The 24,672-nt window shown below is 49.2% G+C and overlaps 1 protein-coding gene across 1 annotated transcript in view; it reads left to right on the forward strand.

The window, feature by feature from the left end:
- Positions 1-6,406, forward strand: part of GRB10 (growth factor receptor bound protein 10) — a gene marked incomplete at its 5' end in the record, with an annotated part of 169,571 nt that extends 163,165 nt beyond the window's left edge. The window contains 2 exons of the mRNA XM_079711239.1: positions 3,108-3,201; positions 5,894-6,406. Coding sequence (XP_079567365.1) covers positions 3,108-3,201; positions 5,894-6,040 — 241 coding nt within the window. The 3' untranslated portion in view covers positions 6,041-6,406. The remainder of the gene's footprint in view (positions 1-3,107; positions 3,202-5,893) is intronic.
- Between the last annotated feature and the right edge of the window lie 18,266 nt (positions 6,407-24,672).

The following is a 24,672-nucleotide window of genomic DNA, read 5'->3' on the forward strand; positions in this document are numbered from 1 at the left end:
TTCAGTCCCAACAGTCCTCAGCACTTGCATTCCATGCTCCATTCCGATGACCTAAGCAGAGGCGTCCGTGGCATGTGAGCTCCCAGCCTGGTCTCTGCAGTAGCCACCCCCCGGCCTGCCCCGAAATCCCTGAGCCTGTGGTTTGCTGGTGGCGATCACCAATGCCTCCAGTGTCCACACTGACCACACAACAGCCCTGAGCGTGTAGATGGTCCTGCAGGAGAGGCTGGCAAGGCAGCGGCCCATGATCTGAAGCTCCCGAGCGTCAGATCCAGGACTGTCGCTGACTCCTAGGCCCTACCCCCTTTCCTCCATGTAGACGACCATTAGGCACGACCTGTAAACCCAAGCCGGCGGGGCAGCTTCAGGATCTCCCGGGTCACACCCCAAACTGGAAGGCGGGCGGGCAGCGTCCTCCTTGGGGCTCAGAAGGAAGCATCGGGATTCATTGAGGGCTTAGCTGAGGAAGCACAGCCCCAGCCTCTCCTCCAGGAAGACTGAGCCCTGCCAACCCCCAGGTTTCTGCTAGTGAAACACTCGGAAAAAAGGGCACAGGCTGGGAGGCGCAGACACGCAGCCCTGCCCGGGAGAGGAGCTGGCCCTCTCGTCTTCCTGTCCTTGGGCTCTGCCGACACTGAGCGCATCACGCAGGGGTCCGACTCCAGCTCCGAGGCCCCATCCCGCCCGCCTGGCCTAACAGTGCAGTTGCATCCCGGTTCACATCTCCAAGGTGTGTCCTGCAGAACACGTGTCCTGCAAAATGCTATCAAAGAGGGGCTGGTATGTAATAAAAGATGCTGTAAAGAGTCAGGTAAGATAGGAAAACTCATGCTGGGGCCCTGAGGGAGTCGGGATGAATATCTACATTCTAAAGCCTCCAAGACGTCCTGTAGTAAAATAAACCATTTTTACCTTTTATAACATGGGATTTCCCAGGCTTATGTAACTGCCTTCCCTCTGACATTACAATCTAGAAACTGATGGTTTAGCTGATTACCGCCATTTGGTGTCTAATACCTTTCAAGTATGTTTCCTCTCAGGCCATTTCTACTTTGTCACTGGGATTAGGGCCTCTTCCTTTCTAAAGAATAACTTGGTCTTCCCGTCTGATTCCAGATTTGTTCTGGAATCATTGTAAAAGCAAAGACTTATGCTTCTTGGTGCTATTCTAAATTTTAAAGTCTTTTTTTAGTTAAAGTATAATTGATTTACAATATTGTGTTGGGTTCAGCTGTACAGCATAGTGATATCGGTATTTTTGCAGATTGTACTCCATTGTAGGCTATTACAAGATAATGGGTATAATTCCCTGTGTCACACAGTGCATCCCTGTCACTTTTCTATTTTACACACAGTAGTTTGTATCTGCTAATCCCAAACCCCACATGTCCCTCCTCCTTCCCTCTCCCCTTTTGGTAACCACGCGTGTGTTCTCTGTATCTATGAGTCTGTTTCTGCTTTGCATATATATTCATTTGTATTATTTTTTTAGATTCCACATACGTGATATCGTACAACACTTGTCTTTCTCTGTCTGATGTATTTCACTGAGCATAATACTCTAGGTCCATCCATGTTTCTGCAAATGGCAGAATTTCATCCTTTATTATGGCTGAGTAACACTGCATTGTATATATGTGTATATGTACCACATCTTCTTAATCCAGTCCTCTGTTGATGGGCACTTGGGCTGCTTCCATATCTTGGCTATTGTAAATACTGCTGCAATGAACACTGGGATGCATGTATCTTTTCAAATTAGTGTTTTCACTTTTTCCATTTATATGTGTCCAGGAGTAGAATCGCTAGAGCATATGGTTGTTCTATTTTTAGTATTTAAGGAACCTCCATCCTGCTCTGCACAGTGGCTGCACCAGTTTACATTCCCAGGAGGGTCCCCTTCTCTCCACGTCCTGGCCATCACTTGTTATTTTTAGACTTTTCGATGTAATTTCAAAATGTAGAAAATTTGCAAGAATCATATAATGGATTCTCCTGTATACGTGTTACCCAGGCACCTGAGTCGTGAACATTGTAGCACCTTTGTTTTCTCATGTTCTCTCTCTCATTTTTTTAATCAGAACCATTTAGGAGTCAGTTGTAATTATTTCAATATAAAATTTCTAAAAACAAGGACTTCTCTTAGGCAGCCACAGTATCATTATAAAACTTAGGAAATTAACACGGACGTGGTTCGGTCACCTGACATGCCACTTGGATTTTATCAGGGGTCCTTGCTGTATCCTTCATCACCAAGGAAAAGGACTTCTCGGCCTCAGCACCGCCCTGGGCCAGCATGTGCCTTGCCTTCCTTTGTGTCTTGACACTTGGAGGCACCAGTGAGGGCAGAACCTGCCGGGTTTGGCCGTCTGCTCACTCCCTGAAGGTGATGCTGGGTCACCTTCAGTGCATCCCGTCAAGAGGTGCTGGGGAGGATTGTCTCATTCCTGGTGGTGGTAACTCGAATACCTGAAGGTGGTGTCCACCGGGTTTCTCTATTGGAAGGTTACTGTGTGTCCCTCTGTCATAAATGTTAGGCGGTAGATGCTGAGACTATGAAAATATTCTGTTTCTCATCAAACTTTGATGCTGGTTTCAGCATCTATTAAAGATCTCCTTAATCAAATGGCCAAATAGTGGTTTTCTAATTCATCATCCTTCTCTATTTATTTAGCTGGCTTTCTGCTCTTAAGAAGAGCTTTTTTTCCTCCCCTATGATTTATTTATCACACCAGTGTGGACTCATGGATTCTTGTTTTAGTCTATGGGTTATAATCCATCCCTTCTGTTAACGTACTTGGGTGCCCAGATTGGGCCACACTGCCTCTTGGGCCAGCTTTCTTATTTTCTGGCACAAAGTATACCCGCGTCACCTTGTACCTTCGCTGCCTCAGCCCTAGAGGTGCCATGTCCCCAGGGAGCCCTGGTTCCTTTCAGTGGAGAGTAACAGAACACACAGTCTGGGTGTGGAGGGTGGTCCCGCTCTACAGCTCACTCAGCTCCCAAAGCCTCCTGCAGCACCATGTATACATGTATGTATGTATTCATACACGTGTTCAGTCTGGACTTTTCTAAAGTAACAGTCAATTGGCTCTTTCCGTTCCCAGGCTTTTTCTCCTCCGTGACAGCCAGAGTAATCCAAAGGCATTTGTCCTCACATTGTGTCATCATCAGAAAATTAAAAATTTCCAGATCTTACCTGTAAGTATGGATGTTTTTCACACTAATTCTTATTCTTCTGTGTGCCGGTTTTGTTCTTAATGCAATTTTCAAGGTCTCAACTAAGCAGACTGTGAAACAGTAAACATCAGACAGTTTCAAGCTCACCGGTGAGATCCTTTCAGGAGTTTCTTGAGAGGTTGGTTCTTTGAATTTGGGAACAGTGTTTGCCTAGAAGAACACTGAAAATGGTGGCATTGTTCTGTGGCCCCGACACGCCTGTGTAGCTCACAGGTGTCCCCGAGCCAGCATCCGATGGGAAGAGCAAGGTCAGATGACGGACGGACACAGAGCAGAGCTGTCAGCCCAGGACCTGGCGCAGGAAGGAGCACGTGTGGTTGTGCAGACGCGCGCTGTTGGCCACTTAATCTCAGGATTTGTCTGATTTGTGCTGGTGTGCACCAGGGGGACTCAGGAAGCCTGTAGAAAGCTGACCCGTGGCCCCCAGAGAGAAGTGTTAATCCTTCCACCGGGTCCTTTGATCAGAAAACAGATTCTCCCTTTGAACAATTTGAAAAGCCTCATTATGGAATATGGTGTATTTGTCAGCACCACTCTCTTTAAGGATGCTGGTTAGATTTGCCGAAGGTAACTGACCTCTTCCATGTGCCCAGTTCAGGTTCTAGTTCACGATTTGGGTGTTGTGTGGGAGACAGTTGTCAGCACCTCCGAGAATGTGTAGCCCCGTTGGGGCTGAGATACACGAAATGAATACCAAATGTGTTATGTACATTGTACGTAGAGATGTAGTTGTATAGAAGTGGTCAATTCTGCAGGTAATAACAACTGTCATGAAATGTTTCCTCTGGAACCTGGACCTGGGAAATATGCTGCTGAAAGAGGGTGGCCAGATATAACTCTGTCCTTTACAAAGTGAAGCCCTGAGAAGGCTTGAAGTAACCAAATGCATCCGTTTCACATAGTGGGACCTGGCGTTTTTCAAGGGTGCTTGAGCCCAGGACTTTATACCGACTGTCTGGAGAGTCATGCAGGCACAGGAAGCATGAACGGGAGGGGGGAGGGCAGGCAGGGCTGGCTTTTGTGACCTGGGGGGAAGCAGCCTCCCTGGCACTGTCTGTTGAAGTCGCTTCCTGCTGTGCCCGATGCCCTCACTGTGTAAACGAGGAAAATGAGACCCTCCCAGCTCTCAGTGGCCTGTCCTGGACCACCAGGGAGGAAAAGACCGTGGGTTGCAGCCCAGGCTTCACAGATTCCACAAAACATGGTAATAAGCAAACTTGGGGACTGTTCTTCATGGGAAAGTGCCTCATCCACAGTCCTTTTTGTTTTCCTGCTGCGTTATATTATTGACCAGATGTTATTCTCTTAGCCTCAAATATGAAATAAAATGAAAAAGTACTGGCCAGCAGAATATGTAATACCATTGTCCCAAATAACCCCAAATCCTAGAATTATCAGACAGACAGGAACTTGAGAAGTGTAGCAACGAGATTGCAACCTCAGGGCTTAAACACAGGCTGTGGATGTGCTTGGGGCTCCAGAGTTTGTGGATTAAGAAGTGGTTCTTAGTTTACGCATCGACACAGGTTTAAGGCTAACTTCCTCTGTGTGAACAGTACAGGGCAGCTTTCCTGACTGCACTGTATTGCAGTCACTGATCTCAAAATTCATTCAGTTAAAATCGGTGTGAGGAATATAGTTATTTCTGGGAGATATTGTAGATGTCCTCCATTTTAAGAAAAATAGCTACCAAACATTCCATGACCTGGGCAAAGTTCTTCCCCTACATGATCTCATTAATCCCTTAGAGTAATCCAACATTTGCTTTGTAATAGAGCAAAGTGAACGTCAGAGGGGTGAAGGAGGTTGCCTGGGGTCCTACTGTGAGAGCCCAGGGCTGTGTACTCTTACACGAGCATGCTGTATGAGTGGACACTCACAGGTTAACTGGTCAACCTCACCCTCCTCCATGGAGTGTGCTGAGTGCGTGGACACTCACAGGTTAACTGGTCAACCTCACCCTCCTCCATGGAGTGTGCTGAGTGCACGGACACTCACAGGTTAACTGGTCAACCTCACCCTCCTCCATGGGGTGTGCTGAGTGCACGGACACTCACAGGTTAACTGGTCAACCTCACCCTCCTCCATGGGGTGTGCTCAGTGCATGGACACTCACAGGTTAACTGGTCAACCTCACCCTCCTCCATGGCGTGTGCTGAGTGCACGGACACTCACAGGTTAACTGGTCAGCCTCACCCTCCTCCATGGGGTGTGCTCAGTGCATGGACACTCACAGGTTAACTGGTCAACCTCACCCTCCTCCATGGCGTGTGCTGAGTGCACGGACACTCACAGGTTAACTGGTCAGCCTCACCCTCCTCCATGGGGTGTGCTCAGTGCATGGACACTCACAGGTTAACTGGTCAACCTCACCCTCATGAGCACGTGAGCCAGAAGGAGCTTGGGGCTCTTGCCCACGACCAGCTCAGGAGCAGGGGACCTTCTCTGCCCGGCAGCTTAGGGACCTGGCAGCACCCAGCACAAAGCCCTCACCCCCGACCTCCTGCCCTGACGTTTTCTAGCTCACCTCGCCAACTCCGTGTGTGTCCCTTAGAGCCTCAGTACGGGTGGACAGCACTAATCCTGGCGTTGGGGCCTGTTTTGTCCCTGAGCTGTGGCCTCTGACTTGGCAGGTCTTCTCGTGTCTCTCTAGTGCGAGGACGACGGGCAGACCTTCTTCAGCCTCGACGACGGGAACACCAAATTCTCTGACCTGATCCAGCTTGTTGACTTTTACCAGCTGAACAAAGGGGTCCTGCCTTGCAGACTGAAGCACCACTGCATCCGCGTAGCCTTATGACCTCAGGTCTCCCCTGGCTGCAGGCTGGAGGACGCTGACACTGGAGTCACTGGAGTGAAGAGGTCTGTGCATCGTTCAGAACACACGGCTGTCTGCACCTCGGGGCTCGGAGCAAGATGGGTGCGTTCGGCGCTGACCGACCACGATTGACTGGTTTGTTGGACTTGACGATGATATGCTGCTGCAGATCCAGCAGGGCCACGCCCCTCTCACTGGCCTCATCGGGGAGGTCGGAAGACAGCAGACTCGAGAATAAACTGGAATGATGGTCTTGGCTGGGCCATGGAGGAACACAAGCTGGAGAGAAGTGATTGGAAGTGAACTCTCGCCCTGGAATAATCTTGACAATTAAAACTGCTATGTTTACTTTTTTGTATTGATCCCTTTTTTGCACTCCTTGTTTTCAATATTGTATTCAGCTTATGGCAAGAGGGGCCGTGGCTTTTCAGTCTGTGCAAGAGGCAAAGACAGTTGCGACGGGGCAGCCCCCAGAGGCTCTTTGCAGAGGGTGGTGCCCACCTTCTGCAGGTCACTCCCAGGCAACCGGCACCCCAGCCCTCCCCAGTTTCCTTGGAAGCTTTTTTGATATAAAAGGTGTTCCCGTGGTAGGCACGTGGCATGCTCTGTGGCCAGGCAGGCGGTGTGGTCAGCCAGCCCCTGCTCTGAGCACGTGCCCCCTCTCATGCTGTCACCTGACTCCACGTGCTGTGCCCTCCACACTGCGGGTGGCTTGTTCCTTGGAAAACACGCAGGGCTGAGTGGCTGCCCATAGTTGGCCGCAGGCCCGCCTGCCTGAGACACAGTGGGTACCCACCACCCACCCATAGTGGACACCAGTCCCCCTGGCCCAGCTGCAGCCCTTCCAGCCTGTTCTAGGTCCATCACTGCCTCACCCGCTCTGCAGTGGTGCCGGCCTGGCAGGGCTGCCCTCCCTCCTCCAGTGGATCCGAGGACCTAAGAGGAAGTGGCACCTGCTCGGTCTGCTTCCGTGTCCAGTGGGTTTCCATGGTGACAGAGATGGAGGCATTGGAGAGGGCAGCCCCGCAGCCCGGAGGGGAAGGTCTTTTTTGGTGGCCTCCATCCTGCCGACGGCCCCGAGCCAGCCCGTGCAAGGCGGTGGGTGGCCCGTCGGCTGGCCCAGGTCAGGAATTCCTCACAGCAGCATCGGCTGAGGACAGGTTACCAAGACAACTCTGCATCCCACTTCAAGAGCTGAGTCAGACGGTGGCTTGCGTTGTCCCCGCCTCCGCCCCGTCCCCTTAGCCGAGTCTTCCGATGTGAGGGTAGCTTTGTCTCTGCAGAGCAGGAAAGGCTCCCCTTACAGGCAGGCAAACTACTTGGTGAAGGTTTCTTTCCCCAGATCACAGTTGCCATGCTTCCCTGGCCCCTCTGGCCTGCTGGCCACTGGATCCCCCAGACCCTGCCCGCTGCAGCACTTCCCAAGGGACACACATGGCTTCGGACACAGTGACACATACCCGCTGTACCTCAGTCTGTGGTATAGACACTGTATGTTAGTCGACTAGCCACACACTAGTTGTTTTCCACGAAGTGTCTACTTAGATGAAGCATTTTCAGTAAAACATGTTTTTAACCATGAATGGTCAATTGCGTTGTTGTTTTGGTTTTTTGCTTTTTTGGGGTTTTCTGTAGCCTGTTAATCTTTCCAACCGTTGACAGTTAGGTCATTCTCCAAGTCATACCTGGCAGCCTGCTTCCATTGGAGGACTGATGTTCCAGTTACACCATTAGACATTTTTCTCTTCACCGGTTGGAGGTAAAACCTTTAAAAAACAAAAATGAAGCACAAAAAAAAAAAAGAAAACAAAAAAAACACCTCTCCAGTTTCTTTTTTCTGTTTACGTAGACCAGTCTCCACCAGTGAGATGAGTCACTCCCCCCTCCAGTAGACAGCTAGTATCGGCGGTTTTGCATATTTATAAATAGACGTTTTATTTAAAAGCAGAACTAAAGCTTGACTCTGACGCACAGTTCTGTGTGTACTTCCTGGCCGCAGTGAAATGTCACAGAGAGTGACCCTCCCGGGGCCCCAGCCACCTCCCTTGTACCGGGCAGCTGGGGATCCACCTGCAAACAGGCAGCCCCTGCAAGAAGCAGGCGTCCAGCCGGGCCAGCCAGGGGCTGAAGGACCTTCGACTTTTATTTTTGTATTTAAATGACATGAATGTAAACGGGACAGCTCAGGGTCGTTTTGGAGCCTGTTGACTTTTTATCTCTGCCTGTGATTTTCTGTTCTAAATGGAAACTCCGTGTAGCAACGTGGTCTGAATTGAGAAGGAAAACGCCAAATGCTTTGGGGATTCGCGCTAAGTAGGAGAGTTCTGTGACCTTACGCGTTAGAGTTCCAGAACGTTCTTCCGTCTGCTAAACCTTGACGAAGTATGTGCCTCAGTCTAGATGTTTTGTCTTCTCTTTTCTGCACTTAATACCTGAGGGTTTGACCCATTGGCACACCTTTGAGGGAGTGGGGCTGGCTCGCCGGGGGCTGTGATGTCGCAGTGCCACCTGCAGTGACCATAGCATGGCCTGATGTGTAGGCGTTTTCAGGGATTGCAGAAGGGATTAACCGAAAAGACAAAACCTTTATTCCGTGTGCTTCGCTCCTTTCTGTACATAGCTCTTCAGCTCATGAACCTAATTGTAAACGTTCAGGTATTTTTGTACAAATAAGGGACTGATGTTCTGTTTCTTGTCATTAGAAATAAACATTAATACAGCGTTCTTCATTTTCTATTGCTTGTAATGTCTGTTTCTGTACTTAAAAGCCCTCGGGCTGGTCAGCCAACGAAAATCTTGGGAAATGATTTAGGATATGTTAGCAACGTGCTTCTAACCTGGCTGAAAACCGGTTACAGAGGAACGGATGGGATGTGCAGGCTGGCGTGGCCCTGCAGGGTGGGCCCCTGCTCGCATCTCCTCTGCAAGGACAGAGCCCTCTGAGCGCCCCAGGAGAAATCAGCTCCCCATTCAGGTGTAGCAAACACCTCAAGAAACTCGTAGAAGCTCACATGTGTTCACTCCAATGGCATGTTTCCCACCGCAGTGAGACAGTGACGGTTCAAGAACCTGGATTTTGCAGTCACACGAGAAATGGGCTGAGAGGGTAAGAGAGTGGATGCCCTGCATCTCTGCTCCCTCAGGGCCTCACCTGGGGGTCCGAGGGCATCGTCACGTAAGCCGTCCTTGGGCCTGACTCGCCTCCTTGCATCCCACCCCAGGCAGAGAGTCTCTTGGCACGAGCCAGCCTATGGCATTTTGAACTCTCCCATCACTTGTTTTCAGAATGTGGGTCCTCGGTTTCGGGGAGCTCGTCCCTCTAAGGCAGGCCGCCCTTAGAGCGAGAACAATCATTCGTAACTCCCTCCTCCTCGTGAGAAGTGTGTGTTGGGGGAGGACTGGTGTGTGAATGTGTGTAGGGTGTGTGGCAAGGGCTGTGTGTGTCCACGGCGTGGGAGAGGAGAAGCAAGCGTGCCGTGTGGGGTGCAGGTGGAGGGGCATGAGGAAGGCTGGACATGGGCAGGGCACGTGCAGAGGCCTGTGAGGGTCTGTGTGGCGAGAGAGTGCACGGTGGCGGGATGTGCAGTGTCCAGAGATGCGTGACAAGGAAGCGTTTCCGTCCTCCCCGGGGAGGAAACGCTGGGCCAGGGTCCAAAACGTAGCAAAGGCACGACTTTAAACTTGATCTCGCTGCCTTGATCACATTTTTTATTGTTTTTCTAGAACCCATTTTGAGTGATTTGTAAAATTATAAGAAGAATTTTTTATGATAAAAGCGTTCACTTGTGAAATGTAAACAGGAAAATAACCTACCGCCTTGGGTTTTAGAACAGTAAACTCATAGCAACCCTTCTTATCTTGGGCATTATACAGCATTAACAAGAAGGACAGGAAACAAGTGGGAAATCCATCCTTGGCAGAACTGGGAACATGGAAGAGGGGCTGCTCACCAAGGCGGGTTGAGACCAACCCCGGGCAGGAGATGCTGGTGGAAAATCTGTGACTGCAGAACTCAGCCAGGCCCGCAGGGGGCACTCCAGGATGAAGGACACACCTGGAAGGGGCAATACAGACCCTTTTGGGAAACAGCGAGACAGGCATGGGGTCCATGTTGAGTTACTGGTGACATTCCCTCTTCCACCACCCCGAGGATGCTGTGTGTACTTTCAATCTATAAATAGATCCAAGTCTTGTGTGATCTCTGAAAGGTTTCTTGAATTACATCTAAATATATTTGTGTTACATCACTGCAGGTCTTTTTTTGAAAGACAGCGATTATATGTGTGTTAGGTCTCTCTCCTCTGCCTTTCATAAGCCTTCCCTTTTCTCAAAACTTCTAATTCTCTTTTCCGTTTGGTGTGCATGTCCATCTATCCTGTCGTCCAGGTCACTCACAGTGTCCAGGCTGGAGGGTTCCTCCTGGAGCTGCTTCCAGCATGGACCCACTACCAGGGTGTTTCTTTCTCTCTCCCATGTCTCTTCGGAGCCATGCTGGCTTTTTTTGCATATATTCCTTCATCTCCTGTATCACTGCTTTGAGCTTTGGTGAACTGATTGTTGTTGTTGTTTTTTAATTCATGATACTAGGTTTGGTTTCCATTTTCATCTATTCCATGGCAATATATTTCTACTGAATGCTCTTTACCATTTTTTTTCCTACTCTTTTCTCCTTTTGTCTTGGGCAGCTTCACAGAATATCAGTGCCGTTTCCTTGAGGAAGGTGAGTTCTTCTTGGCCGAGTCATTTATAGGAAGTTTGTGTGGGAAAGAAGACAGGGGTCGTGACTGATGCTAGCAGGACAGAAATAAATAAACGCTATTTATTTATAAATAAACACAAAGGGTCACGGATGTGAACTCGAAGACCTTGACAACATAAGCCATCAAGATTGGGCTTCCCTGGTGGCGCAGTGGTTGAGAGTCCGCCTGCCGATGCAGGGGACACGGGTTCGTGCCCCGGTCCTGGAAGATCCCACATGCCGCGGAGCGGCTGGGCCCGTGAGCCATGGCCGCTGAGCCTGCGCGTCTGGAGCTTGTGCTCCACAACGGGAGAGGCCACAACAGTGAGAGGCCCATGCACCGTGATGAAGAGTGGACCCCGCTTGCCACAACTAGAGAAAGCCCTCACACAGAAACGAAGACCCAACACAGCAAAAAAATAAATTAATTAATAAAACTCCTACCCCCAACATCAAATATATATATATATAAAATATATAGAAGAGTCAAATGCAGTAGTTAAGGAAGATATAGTTTAAAAAAAAAAAAAAAAAAAAAAAAAACCTCAAGGATGTCGGCCTAGCCCTCCCCCACACAGCTCCCCTGGGGAAAAACACACGTCCCAATTTGATATCAACCCATTCCATGGGCAGATTTCCTGGAGTGAGCCAGAGGTAGGCAATGCACCTCTTCTATTTCCCAGATTAGTCACCATACTGTGAGCATCTCCCCAGACTGAATGTAGTTTTAGGGTCTAAAGCGTGTGTGTTCGCACACGGACCCTAAATGTAAGCAGGACTGTATGGCTCTGCCTTGAAGAAACAGCCACCTCTGTCTCTGCAAGAACAAGCTGTGTGGGACCTCTTGGGAGATACTTTTTTCCAGATGCAATTACCCGGGAGACAGGGCTGGTTCTTGACGCTTTGACTGAATTCACAACCAACCTGGACAAAGAATGCTGGAGTTTCTGTGGATGAACCAAGGCACGGTGCAGGGTTCATCCAGCCAACCAGCTCCAAAAATACACAATTCTTGGCATATTTTTTAATTGGAAGGAGGAGACGTACATTATTTTTTATGTTGTACAAAAAGTGAAATGATATTAATATTTTAATATTGCACTGTTTCTATTGGACATAAAATATGACTGCACTGCACTTTCTGGGATGATCGAGGTATTTTCTAGGGTCATTTGGAACATTGACAGTTTTCTGCTGCAGGGCTGAGTTGACAGCTGAGCCCTGCTGTAAGGGTGGACCGCACGGGCTGTACCAAACCTGTGTTTCTGACACTTCCTCTCCAAAATGGACACCTTCAAGCTGATGCAGGGCAGGTGTACTCCTGACCTTACTCCCCGGGGTCCTGACTCGGAAGGTTGGGTAGGAGACAGAAACATGCCTCTGTACCAGGCATGGTACATGGTACATGATTCGATGCAGCTCCCACCAGGAAGGAGAATTCCAGAAGCTGCCCAGAGAACCAGGTGTGCCTTGTGCCTGCTCTTAGCAACGTGTCCTAGGGAATCACTTAACACACCTGTAAAAGGACACTACTGGCTCAGAGCCATGGATTTCACCCCATCCATTCATGAGAGTCCTCTGTGGGGCTTTGAACCTGCATATCTTCAGGCCCCTCATAACGCTACAGAATTAAAATCTCTGACTTGGCAATAAAAACATTTGCCTGTAGACCAGCACAGGTGGATGAGACAGTCCCCAACTTACCATGAGCCCCGGGAATTTAGGGTCCATGCACCTGCTGCGTTTTCATCCCTCCCAAGCCACCAGGGACTTTTTAGCTTCTAAGGTAGTGGTCTTGGTAGAATGTGGTGGGAAAGGCTGGGGAGTACATTCAAAAAGGCCTGAGCTGTCCTGTGGAGCACCCGGTGAGCACACGGCCAGCAAACCCGGGAAGGTTGTGGCGGACTCTGGCCCTGGGAGGACCCCGGCGCCTCTGGCCCCTCACCGCCCGCTGACAGGCTCTGTTTGGCCTCCCGTGGTGGAGGTGATGCAGCCCCCGCTGTGCCCTTTCCCTGCACCCCACATGCCAGCCCGATCGCCGCCCAGGTGGGCTTGTTCAGGTGTACACGGCTGGTCCCGGCACGGCCAGGCCTGGCCTCCCATCTCTTGATTCTCTGACTGGGGTTCCTCTGGCGCCCTCCGCCACTCTCTTTGTATTGAGTCACTCCAGAGCCTGGCAATGGCCTCCATTACATTGCACGGAACCCACGGCTGGGTCTGTGGTCAGGTAACTGGGCAAAGACAGGGCTTCTCGAAAGCCTGAGCTGTGCTCTCTCCCACCTGCCCACCTGTGCGCCCAGCAGGAGCCTCTTCTGGCCTCCACCTGCCCCTCTCCTCCTTTGCCAAACCAGGCCACTAACACCACGTCCGCCTCCCTCCTAGGTGAGGCTCAAAAAGACAATGCGAGTGGTTAAGAATCCGCCTGACAATGCAGGGGACACGGGTTCGAGCCCTGCTCCGGGAAATCCCACATGCTGCAGAGCAACAAAGCCTGTGCACCACAACTACTGAGCCTGCACTCTAGAGCCCACGTGCCACAACTACTGAAGCCCATGTGCCACAACTACTGAAGACCATGTGCCTAGAGTCCGTGCTGCGCAACAAGAGAAGCCACCGCAACGAGAAGCCTGTGCACTGCAAGGAAGAGTAACCCCTGCTCGCCGCAACTAGAGAAAGCCCGTGTGCAGCAACAAAGACCCAACACAGCCAAAAATAACAAATTCGAGAAAAAAAAAAAAAAAAGACAATGCGATAGGGAATTCCCTGGCGGTCTAGTGGTTAGGACTCAGCACTGTCACTGCCGGGCCCAGGCTCGATCCCTGATCTGGGAACTAAGATCCTGCAAGCCGCACAGCTCAGCCAAAAAAAAAAAAAAAAAAAGACAACACGATGAAACCCACTGGACTGCCATAGCTTAATTATAATTAGAGCAGCTGAACTGGTGGCTTTGTCTCCGATCAGCCGAGCTGACTGGCCCCCACAGAGGGCTCTGCCATGGGCCTCAGGTCCCACCGGCACGCCAGCCCTGGCCCCCTCCTGCCCAGTCCTGGTCACTTCCGAGCTACAAATACAGTAAACGGAAGCCCAGAATTCACAGGAGAAGACTGCAAATAGCTAAGGAACATATGAGCATCAATTTTTAAGTGAAATGAACAACAATTACAGGAATGGCTGCTTCCTCCAGCTTGTGTGGTCACTGTTGAATCCTCACCTGCACATATTTTACAAATCTCAATCTCCTTTATTTCTCTAGAGAGAGCGTATGATCCTCAGTGGCGTCTGCCATCTTTGATCATAACCTATGGTAAGAAACGCTGTCATCTTGCGGCCCAGCGCACATACGCCCATACATCATCGAAACAGAAATTTCAGGAAGCACGATTTCTCTTGTTAAGTGCAATGGCGCCTCTTTCCTAGTCTATTCTGTTCTGTTTGCTTTCCTTTTTAAAAATGCTGGTCACGAGATCTCTAAACTGGTTTCATGACCCAGCGACAGGTTGATCCCAATGATTTGAAAAACATATGAATTGGAGAAGAAGTGGGCTGGAGGTGTGACACCCCCGATTTCAGACCTCCTCTGAAGCTGCAGTAACCAAGGCCGAGTGGAGTTGATGGAAGCAGAGAGAAATGGATCCGCGGAACAGAGTGGAGAGGCCAGGAACACACCCACACAAATCGAGTCAAGTCTCTCTGACAAAGGAGCAAACACAAGACAACCGAGCAGAGACAGTCTTTCCAACAAACGGTGCTGAAACAACTGACATCCCCATGCAGAAGACAAATCTAGACACAGACCTCACACCTGCACAAAAACTAACTCAAAATGGATCACAGACCTGAATGTAAATGCAAAACTATAAAACCCCCAGAATATGACACAGGAGACAATCTAGATGAATAGAGGGTTTGGTGATGACTTCTTAGCTACAACACCGAAGGCACGATGCACAGAAGAAAAAATAAGCTGGACTTCATTAAAATTTCAAAACACTGCTCTGCAAATAGTGTGGAATTGACTTCTCATCTGCGCCTAAGCAAAATGGCTTTTCCAAGAAAATTTGATTCCGAGGACATTTCTCCTCTGCAGATCCGGTCACAAGGCAGGCCTAAGCAGGTGTGTGCCTCATGGCTTTTCACCCCCGACTTCACTGGAGTCTCCGGGGCCCCGCTTTGCTCCAGTCTCCACAAAAGTGGGAATACTGAAGTCCCTACACCTGCCTCCAGACCAGATGATGTGGCTTTGACACTGTAGAGAGTTGCTCAGTGTAACCGAGACGTACAACTCACTGGGAGAGGAAGAGGCTTCCTAAGACCCATGGGGTGGGGCAGCTTCACTGGCTCTGCCCACCAGACAGACCCAGATCCTCCTCCCCAGGGAGGCCTGGGTGTCCACATGTGACATCGCTAGGAGGGGTTCTTAAACTGCAAGCTGCATTCAGTTGAAAATGTGTTCTGTTGAAAAGCTCGAGTCCACATGGTGTAGTGAAAAGTACCTAGAACTTCTACTCTTGCATCAACAAGCCTCCAATGCAGACCTGCAGACGCAGGACTTGGTTAAGTGACCTCGGCTGACGCCATCCACGATCCATTGTTTCTGTGCACCAGCCGCGGGGTCTGGTGACTCTGCCCGCAGCTGTCCCCAGGCACCAGAGCTTGCTGTGTCCGAGTGAGGGGTGTGAGGGGGAATTACCAGCCCTCTCAGGTGGACCCCCCATCCCAGCTCCCAAAGTCCTGACGGAGGGTCCCTGCTCACCAGGCCACCAGGGGGGTAACTGGCTTGGAAACAAGCCTGGTACTGCCTAACAAAATAAAAACTAACAAAATAAGCAACTGGCACGTGAGTCTTTGTCTCAAGGGCAGCTTTGGGGGAACCCAAACTAAGACGAGGACATGACCAGAGTTAAACAGTGGGGCTGTAGACGGGAAAACTCACTTCCCAAGAGGTCAGCTCCCCACAGCTTAACTCTGCATCAGTGTGCTTGCAACCCAGACCTCAGTAGAATTTTTGAATGTAGGAACAAATGAGTTTAAAGTTCCTCTTGAAAGAGAAACATGTGGAAGCAGCAAGGATTTTTACTGGAAGAACCCTTGCCCTTCCCAGTACCCCAGTGCATTAGAAAGTGGTCAAAGTTTCCAGTTTGCTGTACACCTGAAACTAGCACAACATTGTAAATAAACATTACTTCAATAAGAAAATAAAAAAGAACAAAAATATTTTTTTAAAAAAAGGAAAGAGATAAAGGTTAAATGCTGTAGCCCTGGCACAGAAATGAAAGAACAATTCCCCGGGACCACAACAAGCTCAAGAAACAGAAATATTTTTCAAAGATACTGTTGGAAGAATTACCTTACTCTATGGGGAAAAAATGAGAACTTTACCCTAAAATAAATTTCAGATGGAGGAAAGCTCTAAAGGTAAATATCTCAAAGTATAAAATGCTAAAAGGAAATAGAAGTCAATGTGTATACATTTTGAGTAGAGGATAGTTTCCTAAATTCCCCAGAGATGAGCTGTTCTCTGTAGGTTTCTCAAGATTTCCTCGACCTTTATCACCATTAGAAATTAATATTTAACCAGCATATGTGGCTGAACAAGCTAGGCCTTGTGGATCTGAAGGGGCAAGAAGTGTGCAGGGCTGCAGCCCGATTCCTGAGCTGCTCCCCCACGTTCTCCTCAAACCCCAGAGCTGGCAAATTCCCAAAAGGACCCGAGACCCAGCGGGGCCTGAGTTCCCAGCAGGTAAGTCCTGGCTTTCTACTTAATCGGTTATGATTGTTGGAAACGGCACCGCCTGGACCTTGACTCTGCTGCCCCAGTGCTGAATGTTGGCGTCAAGGTCAGCTCGCTTGGAGACTGGAGAAAACAGGGTCTATCTACGTGCCGTCTGTGGGGCCACAGGCACCACGCTGTGGGGAGGGATGCTGGCGCTCACAGGTGCTCACACTCACCCATGTGTGATAAGGCGGGGGCGGGGGGCCATCTCGGGGCTGCCGCCAACACAGCAAGCACGGGACACACGTGTGGATTCCTTTGCTCTCTACCACTTGCCTCCCACGTGGTGGGGGCCTCTGAGCCTCTGTTTCTTCCTCTCTAAAATGGGGATTTTAATAGTACCCACCTTGTCAGGTTCCGGTGAGCCCCGACTCTCATAACATATGGAAAATACCCGGCACATGGGAGACGCTGAGTAAATATCAACCCTTCCCTTCTTAACATCTGTGACTCTGCAAAGGTTCTCCCTTCATGACACATGGTGTAGTCTCCCCACGGGTAAATTCAGAGTCTACCTGTGCAGTGGGATTTGAGAGAATTAAAGGATCTCCCCTGCCAGTTTAGCAGGCTCATTACAGTCCCATCAGAAGATACAGTTCTTGAGAAGGAACCTTTGCTTCTCCATCAGGCTGGAGTTAAAGCAATACCTTTTGGTTGTTTGCTGTTGGGCTTCACATGCTTGGCCTCTATGGTATCCTCATCTCACAAGGGAGAAAACTGGGACACAGGAGGTGAGGAAGGTGGTCCAAGACCTCACAGCTCATGACCACGGAGGTAGAACTTGGATCGTCTTGCTGTACCACCTGGCGCTTTCCGCCCTGCCCTCTGGGAAAGTGGTGCCTATTGCAAGCACTTACCATGTCCCTGGCCCTGTAGTGAGCACCACAGGAAGGGTTAATCCGAGCCCCTTGGAGGTCAGGGAGCACAATGTGGATGGACCAGACAGGAGATGCAGGGCAGTTGATGGGATCGAGGCGGGGATGGAGAGGGTGGGAGGTGGAAAGTGCAGGGCTGCACACAGGGTGGGGGGCTCTGGGCTCCCGGGGTGGGGGAGGGCACAGAGGGCGTGGTCTTCTAGGAAAGCCTGCCCACGCTCCACCTGGGGGGTCCGGTGGTCAGTTCTGAGGGCCTCTCAGTAGCGCAGGCAAGCCCCTGATGGCCTCCTGCCCTGAGGACCTTGGATGGCTCCTGGTCAGCCGAGCGACACACTGTGATGGGGCCAGATGACAGGTCTGGAAGAGTTCATCCCTGGATGAAGGTGTGCGACAGAGATGCCCCAGAGAACAGTCACTCTGCACGTCCTCAGAGTGGATTTATGACGTTTTAAACCAGGAAAATGTTGGTGCTGCTGAAAATTTAAATCATGACTTCCAGACTTTTAAAAATTCCTAAATAATGTGCAAAGAAATAGAGCCCTGAGCTTCACTGCACCCCCAGCCTCCGACAGCTGAGGGAGAACGGGGGTGATTCACACTGTAACAAGGGCACTAACAAGTAATCTGTTACGTAACATTACTTTATAAAATGAGAAAAGGTTCAGTCCACCAAGAAGCAATACAGTTCTAAACACATACAGACCTAACAGAAAAGCCTTAAGTGTATAAAGCAAACCTTGGTACGGCTATGGGGAGAAACTGCCAAATTCACCACCATAATAAAAGATTTCAACACATCTTCAGCAATGGCAGTAAGCTGGGCGATAGAGCAAGCTAACAGAAACATTAGTGAAGATTTAAAGCATTTCAACAAGTGACAATCTCGGTTTATTGGATGTATATGGAACCCTCCACCTAGTAATTAGAAAATATACTTTCTTCTCAAGAGCACATGAAATGTTTATAAAAATTCAGGATGTAGCAGGCTGTAATGCAAGTCTCAGTGTCAATCAGAGAACTGCTATAATACTAGCTGCTCTCTGACCACAATTCAATTCAATTAATTAAATTATAATTCAAGAAAAAGATAAGTAAAAATTGTTATATGCGTCTGGAAATTTTTGGAAAGATACTACACAACTCATGAATCAATTAAAAAATGTAATAGAAGTTAAATAATACTTAGAAAAAAAGATAATGAAATATGCTAATTTAAAAACGAGCTATATATTGAAAGAAGTACATAGAAGAAAGTAAATAGTTTTAAATGTTTATATTAGAAAGTAAAAAAGGCCAAAAAGTAATGAGAAAATCACTCAACTAAAGATGTTAGGAAAAGAACAACAGGATAAAGATCACTGAATGCAGTCAATAATAAAGACAAAGAGGATAAATTAGTGAAAAAGAAAATAAAGGTAGATGAGGGAGGATCAACGAAGCTCAAGGGCTATTTTTTTTTAAGACTAATAAAATAGACACAGTTCTGGCAATATTAACTAAAGACAAAAAGAGAGCAGAACAGGTAAAAAAAAATGATAATAAAAGGGAATATAATTATAGATCCAACAAACTAAAAAGGTAATGAGTATATCATAAAAAGACATTCTTGTCATTAAATCTAAAAAAATTGATGAAATAATATCAAATTGGGTTCCAGGAGAAATAGAAATCTTAAATAGTCCTCTAGTAATAAAAAATTGATTTGTTAGTATCAAATATTCCCTCAAAAATGAAAGGAAGGGACAAATGATTTTATGTATGACTTTTTTATACTCTTTTAGTGACCGGACAATTCCAAATTTCAAAATTATATGACTGTTTCAGAGAATCAAAAAAGAAGAAATTACCCTCAGAGCAGTCTATGATACCATAGAATCTGACACTAAAACCAGAGAAAAACTTCTATGCAAAATGTTAATACACCATAGTTTTATCCCAAGAATAAAAGGATACTTGAAAATTAGAAAATTTAATGTGATTCATCACATTAACAGTTCAGAGGAGGAAAACCATAAGATTTTCTCTTCTGATGAAGAAAATCTTTCAACAAAATTGAACATCTATTTATTATACAAATGGGAATAGAAGAAATTTTTAAATAAAGAATACCCAATAAAACCCTGTTGTGAACAGTGAATGTTGGAAGATCCCTTCTACAGTCAATGAGATGCGACTTTCACTACCTCCATCACCACTGTCCCAGAGGCCCTAGAACAGTGCCGGGCACGTACAGAATTTTAAATGCTAAGTTTTCTAGCAGTCACGTTAACAAAATCAAAACTACATGTGCACTGCAATAGCCTATATTATGTAATACAACAAAGTAAAATGTAGTCCTGCACTCAAATTGTGTAATGGGGGAAATTTCCACACTGCTTCAGTTTTTAGATTTAAATTTAAATTATTAAATAACATTAACTGACGTATTCATTTCCTCAGTAGCACTGGCTGCATTTCAAGGGCTCAGTAGTCAGATGTGGTTCATGGCTCTGATGCTAGACAGCACAGTCCTAGACAGTGCAATAAGGCAAGAAAAATAAATAAGTAAAGGGACTAGAAAGACAACGTTTTCACAATTCACTAAGGATACTACTCTTTACGTTGAAACCCACCTGAATTAACAGACAAGTTATTAAAAGTTCTAAGAGAATGTAGGTAGGTAGGTGGCCAGAAAAAAAGATCAAACCTACAAAATCCATTGCAATTTCATATGTTGGCAATAAACAGTTATCTTCTTTGATTGCTAAGGAGAAAAATCACTTTTTCACGTATTTATGAGACTCCTTTCCATTTCTGATAAATGCTTGTATTTCTACTGAATTATCTTTTTCTTATTGAAAAGGTCTTTTTATATTATAGAGCCTAACTCCTAATTAGCAATATGCATTTCAAATCCCTTCCTCTACCCTGGAAGTTGTCTTTCTAGTTTCCACAGTTGGAAGAACAGATATTCTTAACAATAATGTAGTCAGATTTGTCAGTCTCTTATGGTTGGCTGATTAAGTGAATCATTTAAGAAATCCTTCCTCTCCACAGTAATAAAAATATACTTCTCTGTTGTCCTAAGAAGCTTGCCTTTCACAGTTAAGGATTTAATCTATCCTTAACTTTTTGGTATATGGGGTGAGAAACAGATTCAAGATCATGTTTTTTCCAAGTAGCCAACCAGTTGTTCTAGCACCATTCAATAGTTTATTCTTTCTCACTCGTTCTGTGATTCCACGTATGTCCATTTTCCAAATCTTTTGTGGGATTTTTTTCTGGGCTATCTATTCTGTTGGATTGGCCAGATGTCTATCCTTACATCAAAACTGTTACATTTTTACAGCTTCATCTGTCTCATAAGTATAGAGCAAGACTGCAATATTCTTCCTTCTCAAGCGTATGCTGGTTGTTCTCAGACTTTGGCTTCTCCGTTCATATTTTAGAGTCAAATATCTATGTGGGATTTTGATTAAAATACTACTGAATCTGTTCATCAGTTTGAGGAAAATGGAAATGTTTATGGTACTGGGTGTTCTTTATCCATGACTGGGCATTTATTTCCATTTATTCAGGTCTTCTTTAATGTCCTCCCATGGGCTTTTATAAGTCTCTTCATACAAGTCTTGCAGACCTTTTGTAAGGTTTTGTTAGGTCCATTCCTGGCGTCCTGTTCCTAAGTCAGAGCTTGTCACTGTCCCTGGGATGGTGAAGCAGCTGTCCACAGTCACACAGCAGGTCCGGGAGGCAGGTCCAAGCCGGAATCTGCAGGCTGATGTCTCAGCCCTGTGCTGCATCTTCAGACCGCTTCACATCTCCTTGTTTCTACTTCCGGATACATCTCAAATCTACCTGTTCTCTCCCCTGCAATTTGCTCTCCAAGCAACAGCTGGCGTGACTTTTAAGCCCTCAGGCACGTCCGTGCTCCGCCCCAGACCCTTCAAGAACTGGATGTCCCCCCAAGGGCAGTCGGACCCTGAGCTGCGGGCTCCCCTCTGGGCTGCTTCCTCTTCACAGGCTTGGCTCGGCAGCCCTGGTCACAGCTGGCCAGTGGCTTTCTCTCTGCGTATTCTTTCACCATCTGCCTCCGACCCTGGATGCCACACAGCAAGCTCACCTGGCAGTGGGGCATGGGTGCCAGCCGGCCTGGTGAGGGACTCCCTGCTCAGCCATGTGCTAGCTGTGTGACCTTGGGCAAACCTCTCTGGGCCTGCGTTTCCTCATCTGTAAACTGCGGATGATGATAATCTACCTTGTGATGAGAGTTGTGAGGGTCTGAGTGATCCTGTGGTAAAAATGCCGGGAAAAGAACCGTGATAAATGCTAATTATTATCACTGTCACTCTTTACAGAACGGAAAGCGCCATCCTTTTCTCACAGCCCCCTCGCGCAGAGTTCCATCATCACACCTCTACCCGCACCCCCGGCACAGCCTCCACGAAAGATGCAGCGTTCCCCTAGGGTCTGCGCTGGGCCGGCCGCTGTGCTGGGTCAGGGGCCCCGCACCGAGGGCACCGCGTCCAGAGCCCGCCGGAGCCCTGCGCAGGCACAGCGCCCGGCCCAGCTCCGGCCATCCCTGCAGCCTCGCCCCCTCCCTCCCCGGCCTCTCGTCCGGCAGAGCGGGGCTGGGGGGTGAGCGGTCCTCTGCGGCCCCCGGCGACGTGGTTCGGAGCTCGGTCGGCCCCGCACGGAAGGGCCTGATCCCCGCCCCAGCCTGCGGTTGTCGCCGGGTGGAGGGAGGGAAGAGCTGCGCGAGGGGCGCGCCCGGGTCCCCGCAGACCCCGCCCACCCGCCCCACCGGCCCCGCCCAGCCGTCGCGGAGGCCTCGGCCCCTGCCAGCTCCACAGATGCTTCAAAGGGCAGATGCTCCCTTGAAGAGATGCTGCTTCGTTAAAGCCGGGGGGAATGGCTTTCCGTGGGAAGTTCCCAGCTCGTGGCTGTGCTACAGGCCCTGAAACTGTGTTGTGTGTCTGTGTGTGCCTTGTGTGTACGTGTACGTTTACGATGGTGTGTGCACCTGTGCATGTGCACATGGCTGTGTGTGTGGGTGTGTGCACGTGCATATGGCGTGTGTGTGTGTGCCCTGTGTGGTGTGTGTGTGTATATGTGTCCAGGGTGAGTGTGAGTGTTGCTGGAAGCAGGGGAATCTACGTGCCCTGCTGGCCCGCGGGTCTCCCCTGCAGGTCCCCTTTCCAGGCTCTGAGCCCACCTTAACTGAGGAAGGAGCACTGCCGCAGAAGGCCCGGGCCAGCCTGCCCAGCCAGGTGGGTGAGGAGGGAAGCCCAAGTCCAGGTTTGAGGACATCTGTGTTTTGAATGCTGGTCAGCTTCAGGGCTAAAAGAACAGGACTCTGAATCCGGTGAACCCGGTTTCAAATCCTTGCCCGCCTCTGCTTCTCTCTCTGCCTGGGCTCGTGGGCTTGGCACTCGGTGCCTCCTGCGGTCAGGTCAGCCTCCTGCACGGCACAGCAGGTCCCAGGGGCCCCGAGCAGGTACGGGGACAACGTTCGTGGCCCAGCGCTGGCACAGAGCGAGTCTCCTCGCTTGCCTTGCCCAGGCCAGCCCTTCTCCAGCCCTTGAAAGAGCCTGGAGCCTTCCGCTGCCCCGAGGTTACCAGGAGAGACCCCAGGAGAAGTGGCCCCAGCCTGGGTGTCGCACAGGGCACTGGGACACGGAGCCCCTTTCCCTTGTCTTGTAGGCCCGCAGCCCCTGCCGGCTCCACCGTCTCTGGGCCCTGCTCTGCCCGGCCCGACCCTCACGTCCTGTGGAGGATGGGAAGCAGAAGGGCGGGGGTGGGATGTGCTGCCGGGTAAATAAGCAGAGCAAGCCGCTCTGATTGGCTTTGGCGAGGCGGACACTCTGTCTACATAAATGGCAATCGCAGCCTCTGTGCCTTTTAACTGTCACCGAGGAGGAGAGAGAGAGACAGACAGAGAACGAGCACCTCGGGCTGCCTGTGAGTACCGCTCTTTGTCCTCAGAGCCTGGGGGACCAGACTCTCGGGGGAAGCCAGCTCCTGGTGGCAGCGCCCCTCCGGTGTGGGGACTTTGGGGACAGGAGGTTCACCTGTTGATTGCAGCTGGGTGGGTCTCCTCAGGCCAGCTGGGAGGGGGAGCGTCCAGCGGTGTGCAGGTATGGCACACTGGTGGAGCTTTCTGAGAAAAGAGGTGTCAACCTAAACCACCTGCTTTTGTGTGTGTCGTGTCTCAGTGACAAGTCAGATAAAGAATCAGAAACTTCTGAGGGTTTTTTAGCCCATGATCTCTGAGGCATAATAGCAACATAACAGAGCGCGTGGAAATTCTTTTCCAGGCTGGTTCATGGTGCATCTGGAGCCCACAGAGGCCGGGAGATGGCGGGGGTGGGGGAAGCAGGGGGACCCCTCCGGTCCTCTGCCGAGAAGGACAGCCTCCCGCACGATGCTTGTAAAAACCAATTGGGTCTGATGTTTACGAAGGCTGAGCACGCAGTAGGTGGTCACGGATGGAACCTATATTATTAATAAGCAAGGAAACTGCAGGTGGGAAAGCGGGAGAGAGGTCCATCTGCCCTGAGTCCGTTGTTTTCTCCAGTTTCCAAGGGAAATTCAAGCAGGTGGCTCGGGTTTTCCCCTTCACCCTATTTCTCTGAAAGGCTCCAAGACTTGGGTCTTTACAGTGGGTTTCTCATTTAAATCAGCAGTATTTTCCTTCTGAGACAGAACCAAAACAAAGGGGACAATTGCGGCATAAAAACTGGCCAGGGCAGTGGTCACCCTGGTACAGTTAACACGTAGGCAAGATGAGGGGCATCTGGGTGTATCTGAAAGAGAAAAAAATCATGAGGCTCACAGCAGGCTTTTCTGTCTCTCCTGGGCCCGCGGCAGGTGGGCTGCTGCACAACGCCAGTTTGCTTAAAATAATGAAAATAAGAGAAAACCCATTTAAACCTCCACAGATTCAACTAAATAGCTGGGGGGTTTATTTACATATTTCGCCCTCTTCAAGCTGTTGTTTATTCTGAAGGTTTTACCCTGTTAACTCTCCATCTGAGTCTGGTGGTGAGTTTGGGGAGAGACCCCAGGAAAATTAGACTCCCTCGATATTTTAAAAGAGTGGTCCCGAGGTTTCTCTGGGTCTCGTCGGCATTTCTGGAGGAAGATGCTCGGGGCGTACAGGGGCAGCGAATTGGCACACGGCCTCCGAGGAGAAGCTCAAATCCCCCTGCATTCTCCGAGGGGCTAGGCTCCCTGCAAGCGAGGGTCGTGG

Source organism: Hyperoodon ampullatus (genome assembly GCF_949752795.1).
Source record: "Hyperoodon ampullatus genome assembly, chromosome: 9".
In the NCBI taxonomy this organism is placed as follows: domain Eukaryota; kingdom Metazoa; phylum Chordata; class Mammalia; order Artiodactyla; family Ziphiidae; genus Hyperoodon; species Hyperoodon ampullatus.